We start from the raw sequence: 18224 nt of genomic DNA, 5'->3' as shown, positions 1-18224 counted from the left end.
ATTATTGTAGCTAGTGTGAACGCTCCCATGATTACGTGCACAGGTATTCTCACCCATGTTGGCTTATTAGACCCCTTCTCAGGGTTTTCTTGTGTAGTCACTTGATTGACATCTCGCTGACAGATTAGTTCTAAGGTTGAAAGTAAGTACATGTACTAAGGTGCTGTGATTAAGCACAATTATGAGGTATCTGGGCTTGAGTATTTACATTTTCTGCTTCACTGCATTTCAGAGAAATATTTTATTTTTAATGCACTACATCTGTTTGAGAATTTTAGTTACTTTTCAGAATCGGATTAACTATATAAAATAGATCCCTGGTGCGAAAGTCGCAATATACCCAACCAAATTTATGAAGTAATTCAAATTTGAATTACTTACAAAAATGATCATCAAAACAGCATATAAGGTAATTACAATTGGCGCCACCTTCACCAGCTACAGCATTAAAGTGATTAACACAAAGATAATTATAATCCAATAACATAGATTGTAAAATGTGCTGTTCTGCACAATGAATATTTTGACTTTTGTTGCTTTAAGTATATTTTGATGCTAATACTTTTGTACTTCAGTAACATTTTGAATGCAGGACTACTGAGTACTTATTCCAACAGTGTTAGTTCTAACCTGTGAAAAGGGATGTTTTTCTGATTCAAGTAATTTTGCGACCTGCTAATCTTCAAGCCGACAAGAGATCTAATCAGCTGTGATAACGGAAACGCCTGTGTTGGTGTGCAGGGAATTGTATGAAAAGACTAAAAGGGTTTTAAATAGTTTGACAAGCGTGCATGTGTTTAAATGACTGTTGCAGGTATGGGGGTGATTAGTTAAAATCGGCTTTCAGTTTGACATCAATTCATTAATATTTAGCATCTGATATATTTTGGTGTAGTATCACCCTGGGCTGCAATCTACACTCATTAATTTGTTGTGGTTTGGTTTATAAAGTGTCCCAAAGCCTTAGAAAATCTCAAGTTTCATGAGCCCAAGGTGACGTCTTGAAGTATTTTGTCCAACTGGCAGCTGAAATCCCCAAAAATAATAAATTTAGAACAATGTAAAACAGAAAAGCACAGAATATTTTCCTCTGTTGTTGGGTAAACCGTTATAATCAAAATGTTTGCTCATTCATTTTCTGTTGATATTGTTACAGCTCTAGTCTCAGTGCTGCAGTTTTAAGTAAAAATTTCTAGCGAGGAACATTTTACACCATGTCAAGAGTTTATTTGACAGTATTTCAGAATATCTTTCAGTAAACAAGTTTTTTTTAGCAAAATGTAATATATCAGTACTGTCGCATTTCATAAAAATAGTTGTTCACGTCTTTGAAACTACAGTATCAATGATACAGTAAACCATATTCGTAGGAATACATCTGTACAAGGTGAATAGTACACAGTTAACACTACATTTATACTTGATCTCAATGGGGACTCATGAACGCTCCAGCCTTCCTTTACAGGCTCCACTAAAGCAGTTTTTTTTTTTTTTGTTTCCGTGTACAAAATCAGTCAGTGGGCAGGGGGACGGCCTGGACAGAGATGGAGGGCTGGGTGACACATCGTTTCACCTCGTCTGAACTTTGACAATTGTACATACAGTAAATGCATTTCTACAGCCTAATGGCAAGTTCTCATGCTCCTTGCTAACATGTTTATCACATGATCCACAGTTGTAATCAGCTTTTGAAGTCAGCACAGAAGCATCGAGGCCACGGGGTCAAGTTCAGTCCTGATGATGCTCTACACACAAGGTCTCACTAGTGTCCCAGCCTGCAGGCGCATTGTCTCGCTAAAAGCAGTTTACAAGTACAGCTTGGCTCTGCCATCAGTCTGCATTCAGCCTAATTGTCATATTGCATTGTGATTTTTTTTTTTTAAACTCATTTGGTTCTCCATTTCTCTCAGCAATTATCTTGCTGAGAGAAATAAATGATAATATGGAGAAATGCAGGAGGACAGCGACTTAGGCTATGGCTTCTGTTTAACAGCAACATGCCTCAACACTGACAGTGACAAATCTGTGATCGAACAGATGTTTCAATGCATTTGTGCTTCACAGATAATCTAAAATCTTGGGTTCAGTCTCAGCGAGTGCTGGTACTGCTGCCTGTAACAATGCAAATTTAATGTTTTCTTCAAACAACAGAAAAAGCTGAAATAACGCTCAACCTACAGAAACCATGGTCCACGTACATGGCCCAACTCTCCACGATTATTCTCCTAAGAAGAGGATGCAGTGCTACAGGCTACATTTGATCCCCTTTTCAACACATGGACACAGGCAGTCATTGACACTAAGATGTACATCCTCAGAGTGCATCAGTATAACTGTTTATACTGCTTGGTGTTAAGTCAGAAGAAAAACAGGCTCCGCAAGTTCAATGCTTTGCTGATATGTGTGCATGATCACTCGGCTCGCAAAACAAATCACCACAGCAACAGCTCTGCATTAGTTTGAGTAAGGCACGCCGCCCCACCTTGTAACCATCGGCCTCCTCTTTCCCACACCGATGCCCCTCTCCCACAGTGATGTGGTACACTGAGCACAGTAAAAGGCATAGAAATGGGAAATACAGACTGGACAAAATTTTTCTGTTGAGCATTAAATGAACACAACACATAATTCTGCACAATAACTGCATGGTTGACTTGTGACCAGGCTGTGTACACAACTCAAGAGTATTCGAGTTCTTACTAAACCAACTGTTTTCAGTTGCTCAAAACTTCAATATGATGTGTAAAAGGCTTTTCTTCTCATCTCACATGAGCATCAACTCTGTGCTCAGCTCCACAGAGGATCTCCTCTCTATATCCTACCTCTAAAAGACATGAGTTGCTGTTTAATGACATGGTGGTTTATATCCATGCACACGACCACTGCCTCCCTCAACGGTCCGGGTTTGGCGACTTGCACAGTCTTTGATATGTAGTTATAGGAGGCCATGGAAACAGTGATCCAAAAACACTGTCCTAGTGTTTTCTTTTCTTTACAATGTATCTAACTACAGCACAGCCTCAAAAACACAGCAGTGTTTTTGAGTTAACCAAATGTACATATTTTACATTTACACTATATGATATATCGGTAGACGTGAAGTCTAACCTATGTCGGGTTAACTAGGCTGTCAGTTGGGTCGGGGCTGTGTCCTCCAGGAGTTTCAGTGTCACTGCCTCCATCTGACAGATCTGTAGTCTCATTCTTCCCACTGCATGGAGAAAATAGAGTAAAAGTTAATCTCTTGGATGTATATATCTCTCTCTCCTGTGAGGAACCTTGTTCCATCTGAGGTTACGTTGACCTATCCAATCTGTCCAGATACAGTTGAGTGGTTAAAGGTACTCTTCAAAAGCACAGGTCCATTCAGACATCGTTGCTCAGTCTGAGATCAGAACAAAAGTCTAAATGCCTACGTATTGAGTAGTTTCCACCAGGTTTTGTACTGTACATTAACGCCAGCTGTGACAGTTCCTTTGTTTTAAGGTGGCGGGTGTAAATGAAACATAAAAAAATGATCTTCAAAGTAGATGGAGAAGAAGGCAGGACTCAAAGAGAGAGTGAGGGAGATTTACTGTTTCTCAGACATCTGATGGTGAACTGAGTGAGGAGCCAGACAGCGTGATCGGGTCCAAACCAGCTAGATCCTTTCTACCTACTTACTGTGGAGGTCCAGGACCTCAGGGTGCCAGGCATTTTGTCAGACCCAGGAACATTCCAGGGCCCAGGGGAGGCAGCTGCACTCCTTGCAGGAGAGTCTTCCATGCTTTTAGAGGGGCGGCAAAGCCCACTGTGACTGCTGGCCCTCTGGTCTTCTTTGGGGAACAGACCTGTGGACACCAGCCTCTCCTGGAGGCTGATATGTCCATCTCCGCTGGCCAGAGAGGCTCCATTCAAATTCACGCTTGCATATGGGTCCCAGGGCCAGACAGTGCTCATCGCCTGTGTGTGCAGGCCCTTTCTCTCACAGCAGGGGGAGCAAACCTCCCTCTGCCTCTCTCTTCTTTCAATGGGCCTCCCCAGGACAGCTTTAGGGGGCAAAGCCCGAGGTTGTCTGTCGCCTGGTCCACAGTCCACCTCTCCAGACCCCTGGGGTGTTCCCTGCCCCCTGATGATGCTCTTCTGCTGGATGAACCTACCACGTGCAGCCCCTCTAATGGAGCTGTGGTCTGTCAACTGTGGAGCTTTGTCTGCTATGCACACTGTGGCCTCTAGAGGGGGCTGAAGAGGAGAGTCTGGGGCTGAGACTGGATGGGATGAGAGCAATGAATTCAGGTGGGGTTCAAGGGTCACTTCCTGCAGGGCAGAGTGGGCTGTAGAAAGGGAATCCCAGGGGCTGGCACAGGCTGTCAGGGAAGAGGAAAACATGCTCAAGTGGACTGAGATGAAAAATGAGTGGCAGAGCCGGCATGCACATACACAGAGACAGAAAGAAAGAAAGATGTACACAATAATAAAGTCAACCAATACATCCTCATATGTGTTCAGGCAAACTTGCATGCAAACGTGTGTAAGCAGCACATACCTGACCATGCAGGCCTTTATCCTGATATGTAACACCAGGAGTCTGATATACACTATTCTGACACAGACGTGCAACAGCATTCATTCAGTGCTTGAAAACAATTAACATCTTTGTAGTTGTGTGACACACTGATCCTAAGCAGACTGATTTCACAGTCTACTTCACAACCCTCTTCAGGCTGATATAATTTCATCTGGAGAGCCACTTCAAACCATATCGCTCTATTATATACACCACACACACACAAGCAACCGTGCACACACAGCTGCCAATTTTCCATGTATAAACTCGTGATCATGCATATATCTACACAGCACACAGATTAATTGGTATGGAAAGAAAGAGACATGCCGTTTTTCCACAAACCGTGTCTTTAGAGTGGCCCATTAGGAAGAAATAGGGGGAGCTTAGTGTGTCACCTTTCATGCACATGGAGAGGTTGGGAGGTACCATTCCTGAGGGAAGGCAAGTAAAAGCCTATACCAATCATTAGACTTAAAGCAGAGGGGTTATAATACATGAAGGCTCGAGAGCAGGTTGGGTTTCTGTTGTTATATCAAAATTGGTTTTCGCTTAAAGATAAGTATAAATTCAGGCCACAGAACATAAAAATGGAGAGGAGTAAATGTAAAAAGATATTAATACATGTTAATATGTTTTTACAGGAAAAGCTATTCTGGTTAAAAACTATAATGCTAAACCTGAAACAATGAATCTCTAGTATGACAGTGAGAAAGAGATCAGGTCTAAGACTAAGGAGAGAGAAAGAGTGGAACGAGTTGGGCACAGACTTCAGTTTGTCAGAAAAACCCACCATATTCTGGCACCTGTCCTGTGCCTCTCTTTAGCAGCAGTCTGACCCGCCTGCCTCCCGCCTTGATGAGTTCAATGGCACGAGCGTGAGTCATGTCCCGCGTGCTGTCCCCGTTAATCTCTATGATCTGATCCCCTACCTGGAGGGGGCACACAGAGGACAGTGTCGATTTCTTTTAGCCTCCGTTTATCCATGGAAAGTTGACTTCTTTATAATCGCAGTCCTCTGCTGGTGGTGGAGTTCATCTCAACAGGAGGTGCTGAGACTGAACAGAGTGTTACTCAGTCACTGAATTTACAAGCAATTAAATTTGCTCACGTTCCCCATTTCCTTCCCTTGAAGCGACTCCTGCCCCATGAAGAAGATGGGAATTGAAGGAATGAAAGATTAAAACCACGTAAGAACAACAGAAGTGTTGTCTTTTTTAAGAACTCATGCTGTGTTAAATTTCACACCACACAAGTGGCATTTTGCTCATTCTCAAGAGCATGCCTGTCACTTTCTTTCAACATTTCTTCAACAAAACAACTGTTGCTCAACAACATTAATTCCATATATCTCCCAAAGAGCTTTTTAATTTTGGTGTCATGCCATCTCACCCGCATCCTTCCATTTCGTATGGCAGGACCATCCTCAGCAAGGCGCAACACAAATAGGTCCATCTTGTACTCTCTGCCCCCGCGGATACTGAAGCCAAAACCCTTTGCACTTTTCTCGAGCTCCACTGTGAAGTAATCGAAATCCTGCAGAACAAAATGTACAGAACGTGCAACAAGCCCACAGAAAATAACAATGTAAAACCACGGCACACACCCTTCTCCACAGTGTGGTGGCACAAATGAATATGTCCACTTAATGTTCAACTGCATCAGCTTAAGCAGACAGCTCTTGGACTAGCAGTACCTGTGGTCTGAAGTCAGTAGGAATCCCCAGAGGGAACTGTGCAGCTGCAGAGTGCTGTCTGAAGTCCAGCAGACCAGGCGGGTGTCGGTAGTCCAGTGTCGGAGGCTGTCGATAATCAGTGACCGGTGGGTGACGGTAGTCTACTGGAGGTTGCCGATAATCAGTGAATGGAGGATGGCGGAAGTCAGGTTTGACATCCTGCCTGGCTTTTACCTCTGACCTGGGTGGAGAGAGGTTTGTCCCACGAGGGAGACGGCACTGTTTTGAAGAAGTGTCCTTCTCACAACCTCATGTCCCCAAGATATTTTTTAGATTTATGTAATATTTGAGCTTAGCTTCCAATGTGAAGAACTAGAGCATATTACAGCTCTGGGAGTGCTACTCTGTGTCTTGACTCACATGCACACACCTGTTCATGCACACATGAATGCTAAGTTGCTGTACTGTAGAAGATATACTTAAATGTAAATTATTTATTGATAAGAGCTAATGGCGTTGTGCAACAAAGTAGAAACCAGCCTGAGACTGAAAGTCTGAGACAAAAGCTGTCTGCAGTCACAGGTTTCCTCCTGAACTTACTGGCAGGAAAAATAAAAAACAGCTCATACATAATTTGATATATGTCACCTTTGGAAACTCCTGTTTCCAGTTACCAAGATGCATTCTGTTGAAGGGATCTCATTAAACACTCCTGTGGAGGTCAAACAAGAACATCTGTCTTAGTGCAGTCTCACCTGCCATCATGGAGGTAGAGGTGTGGAGGGGGGCCAGAGGGCTGGGTGACTGGGCTCTGCTGGGTTCCAGCTGGTGCAGGCTGGGAAGCTACTACTGCAGGGGTGCCAGTCACTGTTTGGCTTGTCTGAGCTGGTGTCTGGCTGGGTGGGACAGGTGACTGACTCGTGTGAGCGGCGGTCTGGCTTGGCTGCGAAACCGTTTGGCCAGGCTGGGTGCCTGCTTGGCCTGGCTGGGCTACAGGGCTGGGCTGGGTCTGTGGGCTGTGTTTCTGGGTCATGGGGCTCTGCTTCTCTGAGCTGGGCCCAGAATGGGAACCTTTGATGGACAGAAGGTTGTGGGTAATGTTAAATTACATAGAGAGATTTAGAACAAACTGGCACAGAAAACATGCTCAGGCTGCACGAGACCACAGTGCCGAAATGCATTTGAGATGTATAACACAGCAAAGGATTACGTTCAAGTATCACCATAACCAAAACAACAGTAACACCATTCCTCCTTTCTGGCTTACTGTATGATGAACATCCTTAACCTTTTAATTTCAGAAGATTTAAGATAATAAATTGGTGTGTAAGGCCAAGTCAAACAAAACACATTCATATCAGACCAAAAAGAGCGACTCAGAGTTTTCTTGGTCAAATACAAAAGGGAAAACTAAACCAGCTGCCATAACAAAATTCACATGACAAAATATGAATTAACTTTACACCTAACACTCACCCTCCTCGGGAATGATGTGCAGTGTGACTGTAAGCCCGGCATCTTTAATAAGCTTGACTATGTCTGCGTGCGGCATACTGATGATGGACTGTCCATTCACGGCCAGGATCCGGTCGCCCACCTTCAGCTTCCCACATCGGTCTGCTGGACTGCCCTCGATGATACGTCCTATTTTATGGGGCACAGCTGGAAATGGGCAATAACAAGGTTGTTATCAAGGCCAGTTTTGAAGACAGATATCTAAACAACACCGATAAAACTGAAAACGGAGATTATACCATTTTGAATTACCCTATGAGCCTCAGCAGAACAGTGCAGCCACTGTTTAAAATTTGTTACATACTGTATATTGTTATGCCTTTCAAAGCGCAGACACTACACAAAAATACTTTGCTCAAACCTAACATAATACAACTTCTGGACTGCGGAAGATGCATTACATTATACCATTATATTCTGAACTAATGTCTGAAATCATGAAAACTACAGTATATACCTCACCCACTTTTGGGATATGCATAAACCCAGAGAGGGTGTCATGAATGTAGGCATAAATTCTTTCTAGCATTATTTTTTGAATGCAGCGGTTGTTGCCATGACTGCATCGGGCACTTGTGCAGGATATATTAAACTGTTCAGTAGTCAATCATTCTAAGCTGATTAGTGTAACCATATGTTTAATAAATACACATTTTATGACTTTTAAAGACTTTTAATGCTACTTTGCAATTAAATTAAGATCAATTTGGGAAAAAAACAATCAATTTCAGTTTGACCCCAGATAATGAAAGCTCTAAAAGCTACTGGATGGGATAAGAAACACTAGTCAAGTAAATTAATTGCTAAGGGACATGAAGCCCACTGGTTATTAGTAGAGCAGATATAATGGACATTATACTGCAATGCAAAGACGATTGACACTGTGTGGTAAAACATCTGAAATCTTATGAATGCGTTTAAAACATTTTACATTTTACACACTAAAATAGTCTGTGTTTTGAGGTTTTCTTTCATGTGTTACAAAGACCCACAGATAACACGTAGAACCTGAAACTGAAATAGTACACACCCCCCAAAAAAGATTTGCAACTCACTGATGACAGTCGTGTTCTCCGGTCTGTTCAGGGAGCTTATGATGACGAAGCCAAAGCCCTCGTTCTCCTTGCGGTGAATAACGACGTCGCTGGTTTGCAGGGCGGATCCCTCTGGAGGAGAGGCGGCAGCAGAGACGGCAACCGTCGAAGGGCCCGAAGCCGAGGCTGCGTCACTGCGCGGAGAGCTGTGTTGTGTTGACACTGAGCCGGGGCTGCGACCATTCACAGGACACAGGTCACCTGGAGGAAGAGGGGAGACAGCATGAGTCAAAGCAACAGCTCTACTAGTATGAAACGGTCAGCTCACTCAGAGAGCCCATTTATTTCAAAGCTTTTTTTTTTTAACTGTGAAAGCAGCTTAAGATGTAGCTATGGGAGAAATTCCAGTTCCATATGCAACAGCATGTCTCCGCCTCCCCCGAGGACTCTGTCAAGCTTTATGCATCTTTTCCCATTTGACAGGTATGACTCTTGTGTTAACTGTATGTCCTCACAGTTGTGGTGCAGTTAGAAAGATAGAAGCCACAGAGCCCGCTGCAGCGCTCACAATGAACAAACCAAAGATGTATGTATGATCTGTTACCTCAGAAAATATGTGTGGGTGAGAAGTACACACTGAGCCTGCACACAGATTGTCAGCATGTGTGTCCTGTCCAAGTTGTCTTTTTTTTTTATTTGATGCCAGAGAATTGTGCAGCATGTTCTACAGTCTTGGGAAAGTGTGAAAAGAAAAACAAAAAAGAGCAAAAATTATAGAACATGTCCTCACCAGGCGTTTGCACTCTCCTTCTCACAGTCAAGCTGACTTGACCATTGCGAGCGGCTGCATGCATCAAGTCTATTACGTATTTGTGCGGTTTCCCAGCAACCACATTTTTATCCACAGAAATTAGCTCATCCCCGGGACGAAGCCGCCCATCACGCTCAGCAGGAGTGTTCTCAATTATAGCTCCAATAACAATCTGTTCAAAGACAATCAATATTAGCAGCATAAATGAAGGTGACGAGGATGAGACAGAAACAGTAGAATCACACAGCGATGACTTGATCTAACTTGTGAAGTAGCTTCTCCCAGATTCACAGTTTGCATGCTGTTGTACACTTGTACAGGTTAGCAAGGCGTTAGATTAGTATGGGAGGTACCAAGCGGTTAGAGGAGCAGGACAGTGTGAGAAAGTCAAAGTGTGCTCGTACGTAAGTGTATGAGTGTCACACGTATGAACTGCAACTGGATGAACAAAGTGAGATGATGTTAGGTGCAGGTGAGACAAAGTTGTTGGGTATGAGGTTAAAAACGTGTGGTGGTCCAGCCCGTCCCATACGAGCCTTGTCACGGGCATCCGGACTCACAGCCTGCACGGCCTCGTCTCCCCCCAGAATGCGGAAGCCAAACCCAGTCTTCTCCCTCAGCAGGTGCACTTCAACCTCTTCGTATTCTGGACCTGACACACAGAGATGCAGACAATAAAGGCTGAGCTTTCTTATAATAAAGCTTTCTTTACTTTCAAAATTATTGTATCATATTAGGAGTGTACGCTCACCGGCCACTTTATCAGGTACACCTGTACAATTGTATACAATTCAATGCAACACTTCCACCTTAACATCTGTGTTTATGAAGCTCAAAATGTTTCAGTTTTTGGTGAAATAGTCATAAATGTATGAATTCAATTATATGTTTATTACTGAGGTCATAGATAAAGGTGATGTTGTACTGGACTACATTATATTTAGAGGTGTCTATATTTTTGTCCTCCCCAGCTCCATCCAGATAGAGGGTCAGATTATTAGGAACACTTCTGAACATAATGTAGTCCAGTACAACATCACCTTTAACCATGACCTCAATAATAAACATATAATACATTGAAATGCATACAAATGTACAGGTGTACCTAATCAAGTGGCTGGTGAGTGTAAAACAATGTAATGCGCTATCTTCAATGAAGGAAAGGTTATGTACTCACGTCGGCTCTCGTAGATTGCCCTCGACTTCTCATAAAGGTCATAAGGGTCAGGCTTGTTAAGGTCGAAGCCTTCAGTTGAGTCGGGCACTGAAGTGCGGTGCTGTGGCTGGTTTGGGAAAGGCATGCCAGGATGCAAGACTGGGCCAGACAGGTTTGGCTGGGAACTGTCATGCGGATCCCACTGGTCTGGCAACTGCAAGGAAAACGCCAACAACAGATATTTAACTGAACATATGGTGTCCCATAAATGTACTGCTTTATTTCTATATGTTACAACTCCCCCAAACATGTTGGAATACATTCAGCACGATTCCATCTGCTTGGCTGTTAACATTTTAATTGCAAATGTGTCAATTTTAGGTTATATTTAATAGGTTAATAGGTTTCTATTTATGTTTCCTAGGCAACAGTTAGCCATGGGATAAATGCCCGGGGGACACTTACATGTCTTCCTTTTAGCATCTCACTGATCAAAGGGAATTTGGTTTGTTGTGTGGGCACAAAACATAGAAGCAACATACACAATAAAACCGAGACACAGACATCCGATAGTGGCAACAGCTGTGTTTTGCGGGCAGGAGAAAACAGCAACAAAGAACTGAAATACTAGGCAGGAATGACGTGTAGTGCTTATACAAGTAAAACATAAGGATAGGAAAAAAACTAAACTGCAATAAAAATACACTATTTAGCACCAGCTGCGGTTTTAATAAGACTACAAACTAAAGTTGGCAGAAAAAAACAAGTTAAGGCAATAAACAAACTGCATCAGCCTGAATTTAACCCAGTCGTGTGTTATGAAATACGATAATCCTAACGATAAAACTTTATGATCGATGTAATAACTGTCTCTGTGGAAGTGACAGTGAAGGTGTGACAAGTCCAACGATAACTAATAATGTCCAAAGACATTAAAATCATTTGTAAAGCTTTGAGGGTTCCCAGGAACACAGTGGCCTTAAAAACTGTGAAATGCTTCTTCCATTTTACAGTTATTTGTCTGCTCATAGATACTGCCAGTGGGTCTTCTATGAAGTACTGAGGGTCTGAAACTTTTGTAAATGAGAGATTTCAGTTCTTGATTTCAAACAAATTTTAACATTTTCATTTAGGTCGTTAGGACATTAGGGGTTATCAGGTAGAGAGTAATACAGTGCACAAAATAAAGGGGTCTGAATACTTTCTGAAGCCACAATATATTTAGTTAAAGTTAAATGCTGCAATTTAGTAACAGTGCACAAAAGCCAGGGGGAGATATGTCAATGAATCCATATAAATCACAATTTAAACTTAGATTCTATTGCCATGAATGACTGCTGGTTGTAAAAGTAGTGACAGGTGTAGTTTAAGTACACATCTGAAGGTCTGTTCCCCAGCTGGCGAAGTGTGAGTGCTGATGTGATCAAACCAATAAGCAGGTCAAGTCAGACTGGCTCATTTCACAATAAAGCAAAAGCCAATACAACCTCGCTGACAAACACCGATTGTACCCGCTAATATCTTACCTCTCTGCTTCTACAAACAAATCTGGTTCATAGACCAATGTTTTCCTATCTGCCTCTCCTTTTGTCTTGCACACACACAAATGGAAACACATTTGATTCAGTCACTGTACCTGTTTGGAGGTCTTCCAGAGAGAGATGTGGCCTGAGAAAGGAAGAGAAAAACACTTATTTACCCGAGAGAAGACTCTGACAATGTGTCCGATTCTTTTCAAACATCAAAATACAGACAATTACAACTATAAAGACAAAAACTATTGTGATAGAACCAACAGTATCTGCAAAGGTTCCTTCAAATGAGATGTTGGATATGAGTGTTAAAATGATTTTCCTTTAATGTGTGAAAAAATTCTCAGTTTGCTGATTTCATATTCCTGTTTGGACTTTGTTTGTGCAGCTCTTCCTCAAGGGTTTGGTTGTTGCATTTATTTCCATGTAATTACATCATTAGCTGCAGGCAGAAGCAAACCCCCCAAAAATACACATACACATGTGAGCACACACAGTATTCTCTCAGTAAAATTTAGTCTCTATGTAGGAAGCAGTGAGCGCGTTATGTCATGACGTCACCATCCCAGTCCCCTTGAGACTCCACTGAATCAAAGGCATAGTACATTTAAGCTGCTGAGTTCCAAATACATGCATGGTGGAGAAGCATGGGGTGGTTGTGTGGGTTGCACTGGTTGCCTTGTCTAAACATTCAGTGTGAATGAGCACTTTACACACACAGATAGAAACATATACGGTAAACACACACACACTCTTGTGACTCCAGATGAATTCTTTAACAGATGCAGGTACTTGTAAAATATTCTTTAGAGTAGCCTGATATATGTAATATTTATTCAGTACATGAGACTTCCTGAGAAATGTCAGAGTACTGGGAGGAATCTATTATGGATTTACTGCTTTTTGGATGTGTAAGATGAAGGCCAGAGCACTTAGCAACAGAGAAGGATGTCAGAGCGAGAGGAGATGGGGAAAAATGAAATACAGTAGATTCATGTGAAGTCGAGATGAAAACTGCAATTCATTTCTGCTATTCCTGACACTTTTTTCCTTTTATTTTTCCATATTTTTTCAGCCTTTGTCCAACTCCATTTGGTTAACCGAAGCATCTTTTCTGCCAAAAAAGCTTTTCCATTTTCTCCATACATCCCAGTGTCTCAGTGGGAACAGAGGAGGACACACGACAACAGGGAAAAGAGAAATACCCTGCCCCCGTCCATGAATGACATAAACATGAATGGAGGTTTAAGTAGAGTTGTCTGCAGAGCTGAAACGAATCAGCACACTTACAGCAGCAAAGGGAGGGCTTTGTGGGAGGCTGGGACTAATAACCTCATACTGCAGGGAATACAGGCCTTAAGGGACGTCCTTAAAGAATTCTAATAAGTCATAACTCAAGGAAACTTTCCTTAATGGCCCACTGAAAGAAATGAGTATGAGCAACAAGGCAATTGTCTACTCATGTTAAAGTGGAGCGTCATCCTCACAGACGCAGTTAAGCTTAATTTAAATGCTAATGCAATTCACCAGCATATATACCAGACGTGTGGTGCGCTCACATGCATGCTGATGAATTACAAATAAATGACTGGCAGAGAGGCTTCATGTGGCCTCTATCACGAGTCAGTGGTCGGGCAGTCTGGCCTCACAGACTAGCCTGCTGAGATCTGGATGGCCTTCAGATCTGCCTGATTGGCTTGTACAGCCTGACACCTTTTCTTCACAGCTATGAACTGCATCCTCATTGGTGCTGCAAAATGTCTCTAGCCTGTGGTTGGCTCCGCTTCAAACTGGGGTGTCAGGGGATGGAGCTGTGAACATGACCAGAGCTCAGTGAATCTCTGGCAGAATGCCCACGTTACAGCGGAGCAGTCAGACACAGAGACAAACACACACAGTCACACACGCAACGGAAGTCTAACACCCTGTCTGTGCTACATAAAGAACTGATGCTCTCAGTCCCACATCAGAAATCATGTGTGCAAGCTAAACTTCACTGATGCTCTGCACAGAAATCCTATGTCTGCAAACACAAACATGTTTAAACTTTCCTGACATGTGGCACATCTGAATCACTGTAAAGGATGCTATCCTTTCCTTCATCCCACACAGAGCAGACAGACGGAGTCAGAGGAGTTCCTGGTGTGTCAGGTAGTGGTGCTGTTGTCTGGAGTGAGGCTGAAGAAGAAGATGGCATCTTTAGAGGCAGGGAGGAAATTTGTCACATTTACAGGGATATCCAATGCAAGCTGTGTATGAGTGTCTGTATATTCGAATACAGATTTGTGCATGTACACGAGATGATGCATTACTGTGTGTAGGGAGCTGTGCACTGAATTTCAGCATGCTTTTTAAATGGCGTATCTGACAGTGAAACCAGTGAAACAAGTGTCTTTGCAAAGGCTAACCACCAGGTGGCAGATGCTGGCTCTGCATGGTCATAAGATGCTCAGCACCACAACATCTGATCTCAGTTGCTCACATACATGCATGCTGATGTGCAGTCACACTCACACCAACATTTTTTTCTATCCCTGCTTGCAAACACTCAGCGCACTCTCAGTAGAATTTATTGGCTTTAATGTAATCAAGTGACCAAGTATAATTCAATGAACAATATATTATAGCCAATCAATTCACTTAGGGCAGGCAACAATTTGTCAATACATCTCCAATAATGGTCAAAAATGTTCTGTAGATTCAAGTCAACAGGACTGGCAGCAACCCACCCAGCAGCATTTACATCAGATAGTCTGATGCATCAGAATCACTAAGAGGTACTGGCTTGAACTGCTTTTTGGGTCTGTAATAATAATCCTTGTCACACTTCAATTAATTAAACCTGAGATTCATAAGAGACTGACTGCCTTCATCCCAAATTAAATAAAACCCATGAAAAGAAGTGATAGAAATGAGAGCACATCTATAATTCCTCTTTGTTGTTCTGTTATATCAGAAACAATACAAAATAACTCTTCACTCCTGCTATTTTATCTCCAGAAAAACTACAGACTCAATGACAAAATAAGCACAAAAAATGTGAACTGCAAAGCAGCGGGGTGGCACATCCAAAGCCAACACTGAACTCATGAAGTCTGTTTCTTCACATGGCCCAAAGACGTGTGTTTCTTTTTGACTCTTGATTTTCATTCAGGCTGTTGAATGGTAAATCACTAGCGGTTGAGTGTGTGTGTTTGTAATTATCAAGTCAAATTTTAACCCCGTGACCATAACGGCTTTCATAGAATCAGTGCAAAAGCAAATGTCAAACAAACAAAGCTTTTGCCATGCAATTTAATTTCTTCACAGGTGGCCAATCTTGCAGGAATTAGGAGAAGAGGGAAAACGGTCTCACTCTATGTCATTCTGGCAATATTACAGGAACTCTGCACTTCAAACCTCCCCACTACGATCTTTTCTTTCATTCCTTATTTCGGCTATTTCCTGCCTCAAAACTGATTTATTTCCTCAAACTAAGGGCATGTGGTTGGCTTCTTTTAAAAGGTGATGTGGAGCAGCTCATTACAATGCAGAGCTGAGATTCTCTAAATACACACAGCCAGCCAACAATGAAAATTAAATGTCTGCTTAAAATTCAAGTTGGTGTAGGAGGAAACACCGTGCCATTGTGAGAAAGAAGAATAGTTTTCCAGACAAACACACAGGCTCAGACAAGGATGGTGGGTGTCCAGTTACTCACAAAAACAAATCAGGTTTGACCAGTAAATCAAGATGTAGTCAAGAATTTCAAAACCCCAGCATTACAGAATAAGAATTTGCTAATTTAGAGCATTTTGGTTGATATTTTGTCTTTGTTGTAACTGCCCCCAACTTAACATCACATCAAAACTGACCATTTGTAAGCAGAACAGAATGAAAAAGCTCCTTGTACAACTGAATATCATTATTAAGCTTTTTTCTGTTTATTGCGTGAAGCACTTTGGCCAACCTGATATTGTTGTAAAGTGCTATATAAATAAATTTTGATTTGACTGGATTATTTGAGTGTTTGGGGTACAGTCAGTACAGGTAAAAGCAAATGGCCTCATGCAATCAGTTCAGCTTGTTTGCCAGCTAGATGACTCTCCACAGTCATTCCTGTCCAAAGCACATTACAGTAAAATAACTACATTTATTCTGAAGATAGGCAGCCTCAGCGGGAATGGAGCCGCTTCCCCACAGCAGTGTCGGTGCCATCTTTACCCACAAAGCTGTACTACAGCTAACAGTGAGTAATGCTACCTCTCATCCCAACTCTCCATTGCATGTTCAATTTTACCAGCTTTTGAGTTGCAGTTGTTGTGTTGCTCCTGTCTGTTTCAGTGGAAAACACTGATGTCATGTCAATACTAATGTCGCACACACTTCCTTGATATGACTTACTGTATTTTCTAACCTGTGCTATTTCTGTGTATTACATGCAAACATAGAACACATTAAAAACATTTGCTTTCTATTTTCTAACGCCTAATAATGTATTCTGTGGCTGATCGCTCCTGTAATGATATAATTCCCCCAAAGGGAATATAAAGCTTTGTATTTTCTCTAACAAACACAGAAAGAAATTACTGGTCTGTGAAATAATCCTGAATTATTCCACTTAAGAAAACACTTATTTAAAAAATAAAATAAAATAAAAGCTTCTAAACACTTCAATATTCCAAAAATAAAATCTCCTCCAGAAACTAGAATATAATGATGTTTAAAAATAGAAGGGGTCTCAAAATTATCATAATCAAAATCTCTTCTGCTCCCCCAGCTCTCACTGTCAACTCTACTTGACTCCTCTCTTTCAAAGCTGCAGCTGGAGCTGAAGATGCACAGTAACATGATTTTTTGCATTTCAATCAGAAGCCAGCTTATATTTAGCTGGGTAGTTGCTCTTGCACTGGGCCCTTCTGCATAAAACTATCCATTCTTATTTCCTATCAATCTTAATACAAATTTGGTTTATTGGGTACTAGTTTCATTTCATCCCATTTCCAAGCTTCCTTGTAGCTCATAGGAATGAACAACAGAAAGACTGGAACTATATTAGAGTGATATAGTGCAAACTAGTAACAGACCAACAGAAAAGAGAGAGTGAAAGCTTCTTTCTCACCCGTTCCTCCTCTCTGTATGAGGAGTGTTGCCTCGGCTCCCACAGGACACTCTTTAAGCATCTCCACCACTCGCCCATGTCCGGCTGCAGCCACTGGCTGGTGGGTTACCTCCAGGATCAGGTCTCCCTCTATCAGCCCCGACGCTCCCTGTGAGCCCGGCTCCAGCACCTGAACAGCAGCAACACAGCACATCCGCAGTCAATTTGACCTTTTCCAGTTTGATTCTGTGACACCTTCCAATTTCATTAACACAAACTTATTGTCTACCATAGTAATTAACCAAGGGTTAGAGTGAAAACCTGCACATGGTTTATTTTTTATTAAGGGTCTTTATTCACTTTCTTTTAATTCTACAAAAAAAAAAAAAATCTCCAGTTAATCCAGTCATCTGTTGTTGATCACCCCAAATCATTATTTCAAGTAATTTCAACCTACCAAAACCAATTCAAAACATTTTCTATCATTTACAGAACCAATATTTCAATGTTTTAATTAATTTGTTTTTAAAGCATAAGTCTTGAACGTTGAACACAACCTGTCCAGGGTGTAGGCTACCCTGCCTCCCGGCCACTGTCAGTTGGGATTGGATCCAGCTCCACTGTGATCCTCTACAGGGTAAGTGGTATAGCTAACAGGTGGATGGATGCAATGTTGAACATAAACTAATTACTTGTTAAGACAGATCTTTTGTTGCAGTGCAGATGTTTTACTATGGGAATCCGACAGGGATGAGAAATAGCATCTGTCACATTGCAAATCAGCTTGTTAATTTATCGAATGCTTACTGCTTGGATACAAAGTGCACAGGCTGGGATTTTTGTGTCTATAGCTTCTTAAGGACAGCCAGTCAGGA

At 42.0% G+C, this 18224-nt stretch overlaps 1 protein-coding gene across 9 annotated transcripts in view; it reads right to left on the bottom strand.

Annotated features, from left to right (window-relative positions):
* Positions 1-1480: 1480 nt before the first annotated feature.
* The window catches only part of magi2b (membrane associated guanylate kinase, WW and PDZ domain containing 2b), a 93846-nt gene continuing 77102 nt past the window's right edge, over positions 1481-18224 (bottom strand). For 3 of the 9 annotated variants that reach the window (XM_020614019.1, XM_020614027.1, XM_020614036.1), the window contains 12 exons: positions 17371-17539; positions 12374-12405; positions 10759-10951; positions 10118-10233; positions 9561-9753; positions 8792-9031; positions 7698-7883; positions 6977-7292; positions 6243-6462; positions 5939-6082; positions 5340-5478; positions 3119-4346 (listed from right to left, as the gene is read on the bottom strand). In XM_020614019.1, the coding sequence (XP_020469675.1) occupies positions 3652-4346; positions 5340-5478; positions 5939-6082; positions 6243-6462; positions 6977-7292; positions 7698-7883; positions 8792-9031; positions 9561-9753; positions 10118-10233; positions 10759-10951; positions 12374-12405; positions 17371-17539 (2643 nt within the window). In that variant the 3' untranslated portion in view covers positions 3119-3651. Of the gene's footprint in view, positions 4347-4891; positions 5003-5339; positions 5479-5938; positions 6083-6242; positions 6463-6976; positions 7293-7697; positions 7884-8791; positions 9032-9560; positions 9754-10117; positions 10234-10758; positions 10952-12373; positions 12406-17370; positions 17540-18224 lie in introns of all 9 variants that reach the window. The other 6 variants (XM_020614004.1, XM_020614045.1, XM_020614068.1 and 3 more) reach the window with 6 other exon arrangements.

The sequence above is a fragment of the Monopterus albus genome, unplaced genomic scaffold (genome assembly GCF_001952655.1).
Source record: "Monopterus albus unplaced genomic scaffold, M_albus_1.0 scaffold5.1, whole genome shotgun sequence".
Lineage (NCBI taxonomy): Eukaryota > Metazoa > Chordata > Actinopteri > Synbranchiformes > Synbranchidae > Monopterus > Monopterus albus.
The sequence above is the reverse complement of the archived record's forward strand: the minus strand, read 5'-3'. Positions and strand labels throughout refer to the sequence as shown.